At 45.4% G+C, this 13,201-nt stretch overlaps 2 protein-coding genes across 6 annotated transcripts in view; both read right to left on the reverse strand.

The window, feature by feature from the left end:
• Positions 1 to 5,899, reverse strand: part of LOC121536624 (collagen alpha-3(VI) chain-like) — a 63,499-nt gene extending 57,600 nt beyond the window's left edge. For all 5 annotated transcript variants that reach the window (XM_045206542.1, XM_045206540.1, XM_045206537.1 and 2 more), the window contains exons 1-8: positions 5,668 to 5,899; positions 4,944 to 5,555; positions 4,040 to 4,639; positions 3,307 to 3,903; positions 2,583 to 3,194; positions 1,679 to 2,278; positions 946 to 1,542; positions 222 to 833 (exon numbers count right to left, since the gene is read on the reverse strand). In XM_045206542.1, coding sequence (XP_045062477.1) covers positions 222 to 833; positions 946 to 1,542; positions 1,679 to 2,278; positions 2,583 to 3,194; positions 3,307 to 3,903; positions 4,040 to 4,639; positions 4,944 to 5,478 — 4,153 coding nt within the window. In that variant the 5' untranslated portion in view covers positions 5,479 to 5,555; positions 5,668 to 5,899. The remainder of the gene's footprint in view (positions 1 to 221; positions 834 to 945; positions 1,543 to 1,678; positions 2,279 to 2,582; positions 3,195 to 3,306; positions 3,904 to 4,039; positions 4,640 to 4,943; positions 5,556 to 5,667) is intronic.
• On the reverse strand, positions 5,889 to 12,880 carry LOC123481669 (collagen alpha-3(VI) chain-like). The gene is made up of 10 exons (XM_045206403.1): positions 12,752 to 12,880; positions 12,028 to 12,639; positions 11,124 to 11,723; positions 10,391 to 10,987; positions 9,667 to 10,278; positions 8,763 to 9,362; positions 8,030 to 8,626; positions 7,306 to 7,917; positions 6,402 to 7,001; positions 5,889 to 6,265 (listed from the first exon to the last, which is right to left on the reverse strand). Exons 2-10 carry the CDS (start codon positions 12,560 to 12,562, stop codon positions 5,889 to 5,891), a joined length of 5,130 nt encoding a protein of 1,709 aa, XP_045062338.1. The 5' UTR covers positions 12,563 to 12,639; positions 12,752 to 12,880.
• Positions 12,881 to 13,201: the final 321 nt, after the last annotated feature.

Consider the following 13,201-nt stretch of genomic DNA (forward strand, 5'->3'; position numbering starts at 1 on the left):
TATGAAAGTCATCCCTTTCCCTAATCTCAAACAACTGTTCAAAGAAAGTGGCAATGTGTGCATTGGACTGAGTGCTGTCATAGAGAACATTCCTACAGAGGTATGAAATGAAACCAACATGAAAGGTCTCAGGTGCATCTACTTAAAATGTCAAAGCTATCAAATACTCCATCCTGATGTAAGAGAGCAAATGGAACTGATCAAAACCATATCTTTCTTACCTAGTATTGTTGGTATTACTGTTGGTGTCATGGTTGTCACCTGTACAATGACAGTGCTTATAGCAGAAAGAAGCTGCTGTTGGACATTGGGGAGGTCAGTAAATTCAGACACGGAAAGAGCATAGCTGGGGTCATAGGATATCTTTTGTAATTCTTTGCTATCAGAGCTCCTTGTTCCAATTCCAAACACCAAGACACCAAGCTCCTTGAGAGCAGACGCTGGTGTATCTACATTGTCAAAGGACCTTCCACCATTCAACAGTATCAGAATCTGTGGAACCCCTTCAAGGCGCCTACTTCCGGAGGAGGCAATAAAGACATTGTCCCTGACATACTGGAGAGCTGCCCCAGTGTTGAGGGTTCTCCCTCCTTTGTGCCTCAGGCCTCTTACGGTGTCCACAACGTCTTCCTTTGTTGTATAAGTGTTCAGATAGAAGTGGGCCTCTGATTCTCTGCTATACTGGACCACAGAGACTCGATCTCTGTTTTCCTCCACAGTGAGTTTCTCTACCACTCTTTGAACAAAGTCACGCATTGCTGGGAAGCCATTCTTAGTGCCATCAGAACCATCCAGCAGGAATACTACATCCTTTCTGGCAATGCTTTGGTCCACTAAGAGTATCAGAAACAAAACAAAAATATATGTCAACATTGCTTCATGGAACCTGAGACTGAAATATGTGTGTGTTGCTTTAGATGTCCTGGATAACGCATCAGTTCTTACCTATGACTGTTGGGGTTATGGGTGTAGCCTCAACTTGTACAGTTATGAGTGTGGAGAAAAACTGCTCCTGGACGCTGGGGAGGTCAGTGAATTCAGAAACAGACTGGGAAAAACTAGGATCAGTGGCAATCCTTTGAACCTCTCTGCTGGAATTTCTGGTTCCAATGCCAAAGATCAAGACCCCACTCTTTTTCAGGGCAGAAGCTGGTATGTCAACATTATCACTGGACCTTCCCCCACTCAGAAGTATCAGCATCTGAGGGACGCCCACTTGGCTTCTGCTTCCTGAGGAGGCAGTAAAGACGTTGTCCCTTACGTATTGGAGGGCTGCCCCAGTGTTAAGGGGTCTACCTCCTCTGTGCCTCAGACTTCTGACAGTGTCAAGAATGTCCTCCTTGGTGGTGTATGTGTTCAGATAGAAATGAACTTCTTGATCTCTACCGTACTGGACAACAGAAACGCGGTCTTTGTCTCCTCCCACATTGAGTTTCCCCACTACTCTCTGAACAAAATCACGCATTGCTGGGAATCCATTCCTTGCGCCATCAGAACCATCCACAAGGAATACCACATCCTTTCTGGAGGTGTCATGGTCAACTGAGAAAAGAAATAGATTATGTCAATCAGACTGGTCAAATGTAGGGCTTGTGGTCAAATTATACAGTCGTTTCTAAGAATCAGCTGACATGTTACTAACACTTCCTGACTCTTAATTAACAGTGATGACACATACCTAAAACTGTTGGCGATTCTGGAGTAACGTCAATAACAACTGCCTCCACCGAGGACAGAAGTTGCTGCTGGATGTTTGGAAGGTCAGTGAAGTCAGAGACAGACAGAGCGTAACTGGGATCATGTGATATCCTCTGCAATTCTCTGCTATCAGAACTCCTTGTTCCAATTCCAAAGATCAAGACCCCAAGCTCCTTCAGAGCAGAAGCTGGAGTGTCAACATTGTCAAAGGACCTTCCACCACTCAGCAGAATCAGTAACTGTGGAACACCTTCAAAGCGTCGACTTCCGGAGGAGGCAGTAAAGACATTGTCTCTCACGTACTGGAGAGCTGCTCCAGTGTTGAGAGGTCTCCCACCTTTGTGTCTCAGACCTCTTACAGTGTTGAGAATCTCTCCTTTTGTTGTGTAGGTGTTCAGATAGAATTGGGCAGCTGGATCTCTACTGTACTGGACCACAGCAACGCGATCTTTGTTCTCATCCACACCGAGTGTCTCCACCACTCTTTGAACAAAGTCCCGCATTGCTGGGAATCCACTCCTAGTGCCATCAGATCCATCCAGCAAGAACACGACATCCCTCCTGGGAGCCTGACTCTCAACTAGTGAATGTGAATGTTCAGAAAAAGAGTCATATTAAATGTTGCATTGGTAAGGGAAAAACAGGACAAAGATGCTTCTGTCATATGAAAGTCATCCCTTTCCCTAATCTCAAACAACTGTTCAAAGAAAGTGGCAATGTGTGCATTGGACTGAGTGCTATCATCGAGAACATTCCTACAGAGGTATGAAATGAAACCAACATGAAAGGTCTCAGGTGCATCTACTTAAAATGTCAAAGCTATCAAATACTCCATCCTGATGTAAGAGAGCAAATGGAACTGATCAAAACCATATCTTTCTTACCTAGTATTGTTGGTATTACTGTTGGTGTCATGGTTGTCACCTGTACAATGACAGTGCTTATAGCAGAAAGAAGCTGCTGTTGGACATTGGGGAGGTCAGTAAATTCAGACACGGAAAGAGCATAGCTGGGGTCATAGGATATCTTTTGTAATTCTCTGCTATCAGAGCTCCTTGTTCCAATTCCAAACACCAAGACACCAAGCTCCTTGAGAGCAGACGCTGGTGTATCTACATTGTCAAAGGACCTTCCACCATTCAACAGTATCAGAATCTGTGGAACCCCTTCAAGGCGCCTACTTCCGGAGGAGGCAATAAAGACATTGTCCCTGACATACTGGAGAGCTGCCCCAGTGTTGAGGGGTCTCCCTCCTTTGTGCCTCAGGCCTCTTACGGTCTCCACAACGTCTTCCTTTGTTGTATAAGTGTTCAGATAGAAGTGGGCCTCTGATTCTCTGCTATACTGGACCACAGAGACTCGATCTCTGTTTTCCTCCACAGTGAGTTTCTCTACCACTCTTTGAACAAAGTCACGCATTGCTGGGAAGCCATTCTTAGTGCCATCAGAACCATCCAGCAGGAATACTACATCCTTTCTGGCAATGCTTTGGTCCACTAAGAGTATCAGAAACAAAACAAAAATATATGTCAACATTGCTTCATGGAACCTGAGACTGAAATATGTGTGTGTTGCTTTAGTTGTCCTGGATAACGCATCAGTTCTTACCTATGACTGTTGGGGTTATGGGTGTAGCCTCAACTTGTACAGTTATGAGTGTGGAGAAAAACTGCTCCTGGACGCTGGGGAGGTCAGTGAATTCAGAAACAGACTGGGAAAAACTAGGATCAGTGGCAATCCTTTCGACCTCTCTGCTGGAATTTCTGGTTCCAATGCCAAAGATCAAGACCCCACTCTTTTTCAGGGCAGAAGCTGGTATGTCAACATTATCACTGGACCTTCCCCCACTCAGAAGTATCAGCATCTGAGGGACGCCCACTTGGCTTCTGCTTCCTGAGGAGGCAGTAAAGACGTTGTCCCTTACGTATTGGAGGGCTGCCCCAGTGTTAAGGGGTCTACCTCCTCTGTGCCTCAGACTTCTGACAGTGTCAAGAATGTCCTCCTTGGTGGTGTATGTGTTCAGATAGAAATGAACTTCTTGATCTCTACCGTACTGGACAACAGAAACGCGGTCTTTGTCTCCTCCCACATTGAGTTTCCCCACTACTCTCTGAACAAAATCACGCATTGCTGGGAATCCATTCCTTGCGCCATCAGAACCATCCACAAGGAATACCACATCCTTTCTGGAGGTGTCATGATCAACTGAGAAAAGAAATAGATTATGTCAATCAGTCTGGTCAAATGTAGGGCTTGTGGTCAAATTATACAGTCGTTTCTAAGAATCAGCTGACATGTTACTAACACTTCCTGACTCTTAATTAACAGTGATGACACATACCTAAAACTGTTGGCGATTCTGGAGTAACGTCAATAACAACTGCCTCCACCGAGGACAGAAGTTGCTGCTGGATGTTTGGAAGGTCAGTGAAGTCAGAGACAGACAGAGCGTAACTGGGATCATGTGATATCCTCTGCAATTCTCTGCTATCAGAACTCCTTGTTCCAATTCCAAAGATCAAGACCCCAAGCTCCTTCAGAGCAGAAGCTGGAGTGTCAACATTGTCAAAGGACCTTCCACCACTCAGCAGAATCAGTAACTGTGGAACACCTTCAAAGCGTCGACTTCCGGAGGAGGCAGTAAAGACATTGTCTCTCACGTACTGGAGAGCTGCTCCAGTGTTGAGAGGTCTCCCACCTTTGTGTCTCAGACCTCTTACAGTGTTGAGAATCTCTCCTTTTGTTGTGTAGGTGTTCAGATAGAATTGGGCAGCTGGATCTCTACTGTACTGGACCACAGCAACGCGATCTTTGTTCTCATCCACACCGAGTGTCTCCACCACTCTTTGAACAAAGTCCCGCATTGCTGGGAATCCACTCCTAGTGCCATCAGATCCATCCAGCAAGAACACGACATCCCTCCTGGGAGCCTGACTCTCAACTAGTGAATGTGAATGTTCAGAAAAAGAGTCATATTAAATGTTGCATTGGTAAGGGGAAAACAGGACAAAGATGCTTCTGTCATATGAAAGTCATCCCTTTCCCTAATCTCAAACAACTATTCAAAGAAAGTGGCAATGTGTGCATTGGACTGAGTGCTATCATCGAGAACATTCCTACAGAGGTATGAATTGAAACCAACATGAAAGGTCTCAGGTGCATCTACTTAAAATGTCAAAGCTATCAAATACTCCATCCTGATGTAAGAGAGCAAATGGAACTGATCAAAACCATATCTTTCTTACCTAGTATTGTTGGTATTACTGTTGGTGTCATGGTTGTCACCTGTACAATGACAGTGCTTATAGCAGAAAGAAGCTGCTGTTGGACATTGGGGAGGTCAGTAAATTCAGACACGGAAAGAGCATAGCTGGGGTCATAGGATATCTTTTGTAATTCTCTGCTATCAGAGCTCCTTGTTCCAATTCCAAACACCAAGACACCAAGCTCCTTGAGAGCAGACGCTGGTGTATCTACATTGTCAAAGGACCTTCCACCATTCAACAGTATCAGAATCTGTGGAACCCCTTCAAGGCGCCTACTTCCGGAGGAGGCAATAAAGACATTGTCCCTGACATACTGGAGAGCTGCCCCAGTGTTGAGGGGTCTCCCTCCTTTGTGCCTCAGGCCTCTTACGGTCTCCACAACGTCTTCCTTTGTTGTATAAGTGTTCAGATAGAAGTGGGCCTCTGATTCTCTGCTATACTGGACCACAGAGACTCGATCTCTGTTTTCCTCCACAGTGAGTTTCTCTACCACTCTTTGAACAAAGTCACGCATTGCTGGGAAGCCATTCTTAGTGCCATCAGAACCATCCAGCAGGAATACTACATCCTTTCTGGCAATGCTTTGGTCCACTAAGAGTATCAGAAACAAAACAAAAATATATGTCAACATTGCTTCATGGAACCTGAGACTGAAATATGTGTGTGTTGCTTTAGTTGTCCTGGATAACGCATCAGTTCTTACCTATGACTGTTGGGGTTATGGGTGTAGCCTCAACTTGTACAGTTATGAGTGTGGAGAAAAACTGCTCCTGGACGCTGGGGAGGTCAGTGAATTCAGAAACAGACTGGGAAAAACTAGGATCAGTGGCAATCCTTTCGACCTCTCTGCTGGAATTTCTGGTTCCAATGCCAAAGATCAAGACCCCACTCTTTTTCAGGGCAGAAGCTGGTATGTCAACATTATCACTGGACCTTCCCCCCACTCAGAAGTATCAGCATCTGAGGGACGCCCTCTTGGCTTCTGCTTCCTGAGGAGGCAGTAAAGACGTTGTCCCTTACGTATTGGAGGGCTGCCCCAGTGTTAAGGGGTCTACCTCCTCTGTGCCTCAGACTTCTGACAGTGTCAAGAATGTCCTCCTTGGTGGTGTATGTGTTCAGATAGAAATGAACTTCTTGATCTCTACCGTACTGGACAACAGAAACGCGGTCTTTGTCTCCTCCCACATTGAGTTTCCCCACTACTCTCTGAACAAAATCACGCATTGCTGGGAATCCATTCCTTGCGCCATCAGAACCATCCACAAGGAATACCACATCCTTTCTGGAGGTGTCATGATCAACTGAGAAAAGAAATAGATTATGTCAATCAGACTGGTCAAATGTAGGGCTTGTGGTCAAATTATACAGTCGTTTCTAAGAATCAGCTGACATGTTACTAACACTTCCTGACTCTTAATTAACAGTGATGACACATACCTAAAACTGTTGGCGATTCTGGAGTAACGTCAATAACAACTGCCTCCACCGAGGACAGAAGTTGCTGCTGGATGTTTGGAAGGTCAGTGAAGTCAGAGACAGACAGAGCGTAACTGGGATCATGTGATATCCTCTGCAATTCTCTGCTATCAGAACTCCTTGTTCCAATTCCAAAGATCAAGACCCCAAGCTCCTTCAGAGCAGAAGCTGGAGTGTCAACATTGTCAAAGGACCTTCCACCACTCAGCAGAATCAGTAACTGTGGAACACCTTCAAAGCGTCGACTTCCGGAGGAGGCAGTAAAGACATTGTCTCTCACGTACTGGAGAGCTGCTCCAGTGTTGAGAGGTCTCCCACCTTTGTGTCTCAGACCTCTTACAGTGTTGAGAATCTCTCCTTTTGTTGTGTAGGTGTTCAGATAGAATTGGGCAGCTGGATCTCTACTGTACTGGACCACAGCAACGCGATCTTTGTTCTCATCCACACCGAGTGTCTCCACCACTCTTTGAACAAAGTCCCGCATTGCTGGGAATCCACTCCTAGTGCCATCAGATCCATCCAGCAAGAACACGACATCCCTCCTGGGAGCCTGACTCTCAACTAGTGAATGTGAATGTTCAGAAAAATAGTCATATTAAATGTTGCATTGGTAAGGGAAAAACAGGACAAAGATGCTTCTGTCATATGAAAGTCATCCCTTTCCCTAATCTCAAACAACTGTTCAAAGAAAGTGGCAATGTGTGCATTGGACTGAGTGCTATCATCGAGAACATTCCTACAGAGGTATGAATTGAAACCAACATGAAAGGTCTCAGGTGCATCTACTTAAAATGTCAAAGCTATCAAATACTCCATCCTGATGTAAGAGAGCAAATGGAACTGATCAAAACCATATCTTTCTTACCTAGTATTGTTGGTATTACTGTTGGTGTCATGGTTGTCACCTGTACAATGACAGTGCTTATAGCAGAAAGAAGCTGCTGTTGGACATTGGGGAGGTCAGTAAATTCAGACACGGAAAGAGCATAGCTGGGGTCATAGGATATCTTTTGTAATTCTCTGCTATCAGAGCTCCTTGTTCCAATTCCAAACACCAAGACACCAAGCTCCTTGAGAGCAGACGCTGGTGTATCTACATTGTCAAAGGACCTTCCACCATTCAACAGTATCAGAATCTGTGGAACACCTTCAAGGCGCCTACTTCCGGAGGAGGCAATAAAGACATTGTCCCTGACATACTGGAGAGCTGCCCCAGTGTTGAGGGGTCTCCCTCCTTTGTGCCTCAGGCCTCTTACGGTCTCCACAACGTCTTCCTTTGTTGTATAAGTGTTCAGATAGAAGTGGGCCTCTGATTCTCTGCTATACTGGACCACAGAGACTCGATCTCTGTTTTCCTCCACAGTGAGTTTCTCTACCACTCTTTGAACAAAGTCACGCATTGCTGGGAAGCCATTCTTAGTGCCATCAGAACCATCCAGCAGGAATACTACATCCTTTCTGGCAATGCTTTGGTCCACTAAGAGTATCAGAAACAAAACAAAAATATATGTCAACATTGCTTCATGGAACCTGAGACTGAAATATGTGTGTGTTGCTTTAGTTGTCCTGGATAACGCATCAGTTCTTACCTATGACTGTTGGGGTTATGGGTGTAGCCTCAACTTGTACAGTTATGAGTGTGGAGAAAAACTGCTCCTGGACGCTGGGGAGGTCAGTGAATTCAGAAACAGACTGGGAAAAACTAGGATCAGTGGCAATCCTTTCGACCTCTCTGCTGGAATTTCTGGTTCCAATGCCAAAGATCAAGACCCCACTCTTTTTCAGGGCAGAAGCTGGTATGTCAACATTATCACTGGACCTTCCCCCACTCAGAAGTATCAGCATCTGAGGGACGCCCTCTTGGCTTCTGCTTCCTGAGGAGGCAGTAAAGACGTTGTCCCTTACGTATTGGAGGGCTGCCCCAGTGTTAAGGGGTCTACCTCCTCTGTGCCTCAGACTTCTGACAGTGTCAAGAATGTCCTCCTTGGTGGTGTATGTGTTCAGATAGAAATGAACTTCTTGATCTCTACCGTACTGGACAACAGAAACGCGGTCTTTGTCTCCTCCCACATTGAGTTTCCCCACTACTCTCTGAACAAAATCACGCATTGCTGGGAATCCATTCCTTGCGCCATCAGAACCATCCACAAGGAATACCACATCCTTTCTGGAGGTGTCATGATCAACTGAGAAAAGAAATAGATTATGTCAATCAGACTGGTCAAATGTAGGGCTTGTGGTCAAATTATACAGTCGTTTCTAAGAATCAGCTGACATGTTACTAACACTTCCTGACTCTTAATTAACAGTGATGACACATACCTAAAACTGTTGGCGATTCTGGAGTAACGTCAATAACAACTGCCTCCACCGAGGACAGAAGTTGCTGCTGGATGTTTGGAAGGTCAGTGAAGTCAGAGACAGACAGAGCGTAACTGGGATCATGTGATATCCTCTGCAATTCTCTGCTATCAGAACTCCTTGTTCCAATTCCAAAGATCAAGACCCCAAGCTCCTTCAGAGCAGAAGCTGGAGTGTCAACATTGTCAAAGGACCTTCCACCACTCAGCAGAATCAGTAACTGTGGAACACCTTCAAAGCGTCGACTTCCGGAGGAGGCAGTAAAGACATTGTCTCTCACGTACTGGAGAGCTGCTCCAGTGTTGAGAGGTCTCCCACCTTTGTGTCTCAGACCTCTTACAGTGTTGAGAATCTCTCCTTTTGTTGTGTAGGTGTTCAGATAGAATTGGGCAGCTGGATCTCTACTGTACTGGACCACAGCAACGCGATCTTTGTTCTCATCCACACCGAGTGTCTCCACCACTCTTTGAACAAAGTCCCGCATTGCTGGGAATCCACTCCTAGTGCCATCAGATCCATCCAGCAAGAACACGACATCCCTCCTGGGAGCCTGACTCTCAACTAGTGAATGTGAATGTTCAGAAAAATAGTCATATTAAATGTTGCATTGGTAAGGGAAAAACAGGACAAAGATGCTTCTGTCATATGAAAGTCATCCCTTTCCCTAATCTCAAACAACTGTTCAAAGAAAGTGGCAATGTGTGCATTGGACTGAGTGCTATCATCGAGAACATTCCTACAGAGGTATGAATTGAAACCAACATGAAAGGTCTCAGGTGCATCTACTTAAAATGTCAAAGCTATCAAATACTCCATCCTGATGTAAGAGAGCAAATGGAACTGATCAAAACCATATCTTTCTTACCTAGTATTGTTGGTATTACTGTTGGTGTCATGGTTGTCACCTGTACAATGACAGTGCTTATAGCAGAAAGAAGCTGCTGTTGGACATTGGGGAGGTCAGTAAATTCAGACACGGAAAGAGCATAGCTGGGGTCATAGGATATCTTTTGTAATTCTTTGCTATCAGAGCTCCTTGTTCCAATTCCAAACACCAAGACACCAAGCTCCTTGAGAGCAGACGCTGGTGTATCTACATTGTCAAAGGACCTTCCACCATTCAACAGTATCAGAATCTGTGGAACACCTTCAAGGCGCCTACTTCCGGAGGAGGCAATAAAGACATTGTCCCTGACATACTGGAGAGCTGCCCCAGTGTTGAGGGGTCTACCTCCTTTGTGCCTCAGGCCTCTTACGGTCTCCACAACGTCTTCCTTTGTTGTATAAGTGTTCAGATAGAAGTGGGCCTCTGATTCTCTGCTATACTGGACCACAGAGACTCGATCTCTGTTTTCCTCCACAGTGAGTTTCTCTACCACTCTTTGAACAAAGTCACGCATTGCTGGGAAGCCATTCTTAGTGCCATCAGAACCATCCAGCAGGAATACTACATCCTTTCTGGCAATGCTTTGGTCCACTAAGAGTATCAGAAACAAAACAAAAATATATGTCAACATTGCTTCATGGAACCTGAGACTGAAATATGTGTGTGTTGCTTTAGTTGTCCTGGATAACGCATCAGTTCTTACCTATGACTGTTGGGGTTATGGGTGTAGCCTCAACTTGTACAGTTATGAGTGTGGAGAAAAACTGCTCCTGGACGCTGGGGAGGTCAGTGAATTCAGAAACAGACTGGGAAAAACTAGGATCAGTGGCAATCCTTTCGACCTCTCTGCTGGAATTTCTGGTTCCAATGCCAAAGATCAAGACCCCACTCTTTTTCAGGGCAGAAGCTGGTATGTCAACATTATCACTGGACCTTCCCCCACTCAGAAGTATCAGCATCTGAGGGACGCCCTCTTGGCTTCTGCTTCCTGAGGAGGCAGTAAAGACGTTGTCCCTTACGTATTGGAGGGCTGCCCCAGTGTTAAGGGGTCTACCTCCTCTGTGCCTCAGACTTCTGACAGTGTCAAGAATGTCCTCCTTGGTGGTGTATGTGTTCAGATAGAAATGAACTTCTTGATCTCTACCGTACTGGACAACAGAAACGCGGTCTTTGTCTCCTCCCACATTGAGTTTCCCCACTACTCTCTGAACAAAATCACGCATTGCTGGGAATCCATTCCTTGCGCCATCAGAACCATCCACAAGGAATACCACATCCTTTCTGGAGGTGTCATGATCAACTGAGAAAAGAAATAGATTATGTCAATCAGTCTGGTCAAATGTAGGGCTTGTGGTCAAATTATACAGTCGTTTCTAAGAATCAGCTGACATGTTACTAACACTTCCTGACTCTTAATTAACAGTGATGACACATACCTAAAACTGTTGGCGATTCTGGAGTAACGTCAATAACAACTGCCTCCACCGAGGACAGAAGTTGCTGCTGGATGTTTGGAAGGTCAGTGAAGTCAGAGACAGACAGAGCGTAACTGGGATCATGTGATATCCTCTGCAATTCTCTGCTATCAGAACTCCTTGTTCCAATTCCAAAGATCAAGACCCCAAGCTCCTTCAGAGCAGAAGCTGGAGTGTCAACATTGTCAAAGGACCTTCCACCACTCAGCAGAATCAGTAACTGTGGAACACCTTCAAAGCGTCGACTTCCGGAGGAGGCAGTAAAGACATTGTCTCTCACGTACTGGAGAGCTGCTCCAGTGTTGAGAGGTCTCCCACCTTTGTGTCTCAGACCTCTTACAGTGTTGAGAATCTCTCCTTTTGTTGTGTAGGTGTTCAGATAGAATTGGGCAGCTGGATCTCTACTGTACTGGACCACAGCAACGCGATCTTTGTTCTCATCCACACCGAGTGTCTCCACCACTCTTTGAACAAAGTCCCGCATTGCTGGGAATCCACTCCTAGTGCCATCAGATCCATCCAGCAAGAACACGACATCCCTCCTGGGAGCCTGACTCTCAACTAGTGAATGTGAATGTTCAGAAAAAGAGTCATATTAAATGTTGCATTGGTAAGGGAAAAACAGGACAAAGATGCTTCTGTCATATGAAAGTCATCCCTTTCCCTAATCTCAAACAACTGTTCAAAGAAAGTGGCAATGTGTGCATTGGACTGAGTGCTATCATCGAGAACATTCCTACAGAGGTATGAATTGAAACCAACATGAAAGGTCTCAGGTGCATCTACTTAAAATGTCAAAGCTATCAAATACTCCATCCTGATGTAAGAGAGCAAATGGAACTGATCAAAACCATATCTTTCTTACCTAGTATTGTTGGTATTACTGTTGGTGTCATGGTTGTCACCTGTACAATGACAGTGCTTATAGCAGAAAGAAGCTGCTGTTGGACATTGGGGAGGTCAGTAAATTCAGACACGGAAAGAGCATAGCTGGGGTCATAGGATATCTTTTGTAATTCTTTGCTATCAGAGCTCCTTGTTCCAATTCCAAACACCAAGACACCAAGCTCCTTGAGAGCAGACGCTGGTGTATCTACATTGTCAAAGGACCTTCCACCATTCAACAGTATCAGAATCTGTGGAACACCTTCAAGGCGCCTACTTCCGGAGGAGGCAATAAAGACATTGTCCCTGACATACTGGAGAGCTGCCCCAGTGTTGAGGGGTCTACCTCCTTTGTGCCTCAGGCCTCTTACGGTCTCCACAACGTCTTCCTTTGTTGTATAAGTGTTCAGATAGAAGTGGGCCTCTGATTCTCTGCTATACTGGACCACAGAGACTCGATCTCTGTTTTCCTCCACAGTGAGTTTCTCTACCACTCTTTGAACAAAGTCACGCATTGCTGGGAAGCCATTCTTAGTGCCATCAGAACCATCCAGCAGGAATACTACATCCTTTCTGGCAATGCTTTGGTCCACTAAGAGTATCAGAAACAAAACAAAAATATATGTCAACATTGCTTCATGGAACCTGAGACTGAAATATGTGTGTGTTGCTTTAGTTGTCCTGGATAACGCATCAGTTCTTACCTATGACTGTTGGGGTTATGGGTGTAGCCTCAACTTGTACAGTTATGAGTGTGGAGAAAAACTGCTCCTGGACGCTGGGGAGGTCAGTGAATTCAGAAACAGACTGGGAAAAACTAGGATCAGTGGCAATCCTTTCGAACCTCTCTGCTGGAATTTCTGGTTCCAATGCCAAAGATCAAGACCCCACTCTTTTTCAGGGCAGAAGCTGGTATGTCAACATTATCACTGGACCTTCCCCCACTCAGAAGTATCAGCATCTGAGGGACGCCCTCTTGGCTTCTGCTTCCTGAGGAGGCAGTAAAGACGTTGTCCCTTACGTATTGGAGGGCTGCCCCAGTGTTAAGGGGTCTACCTCCTCTGTGCCTCAGACTTCTGACAGTGTCAAGAATGTCCTCCTTGGTGGTGTATGTGTTCAGATAGAAATGAACTTCTTGATCTCTACCGTACTGG

Source organism: Coregonus clupeaformis, chromosome 23 (assembly GCF_020615455.1).
Source record: "Coregonus clupeaformis isolate EN_2021a chromosome 23, ASM2061545v1, whole genome shotgun sequence".
Taxonomy (NCBI): Eukaryota; Metazoa; Chordata; class Actinopteri; order Salmoniformes; family Salmonidae; genus Coregonus; species Coregonus clupeaformis.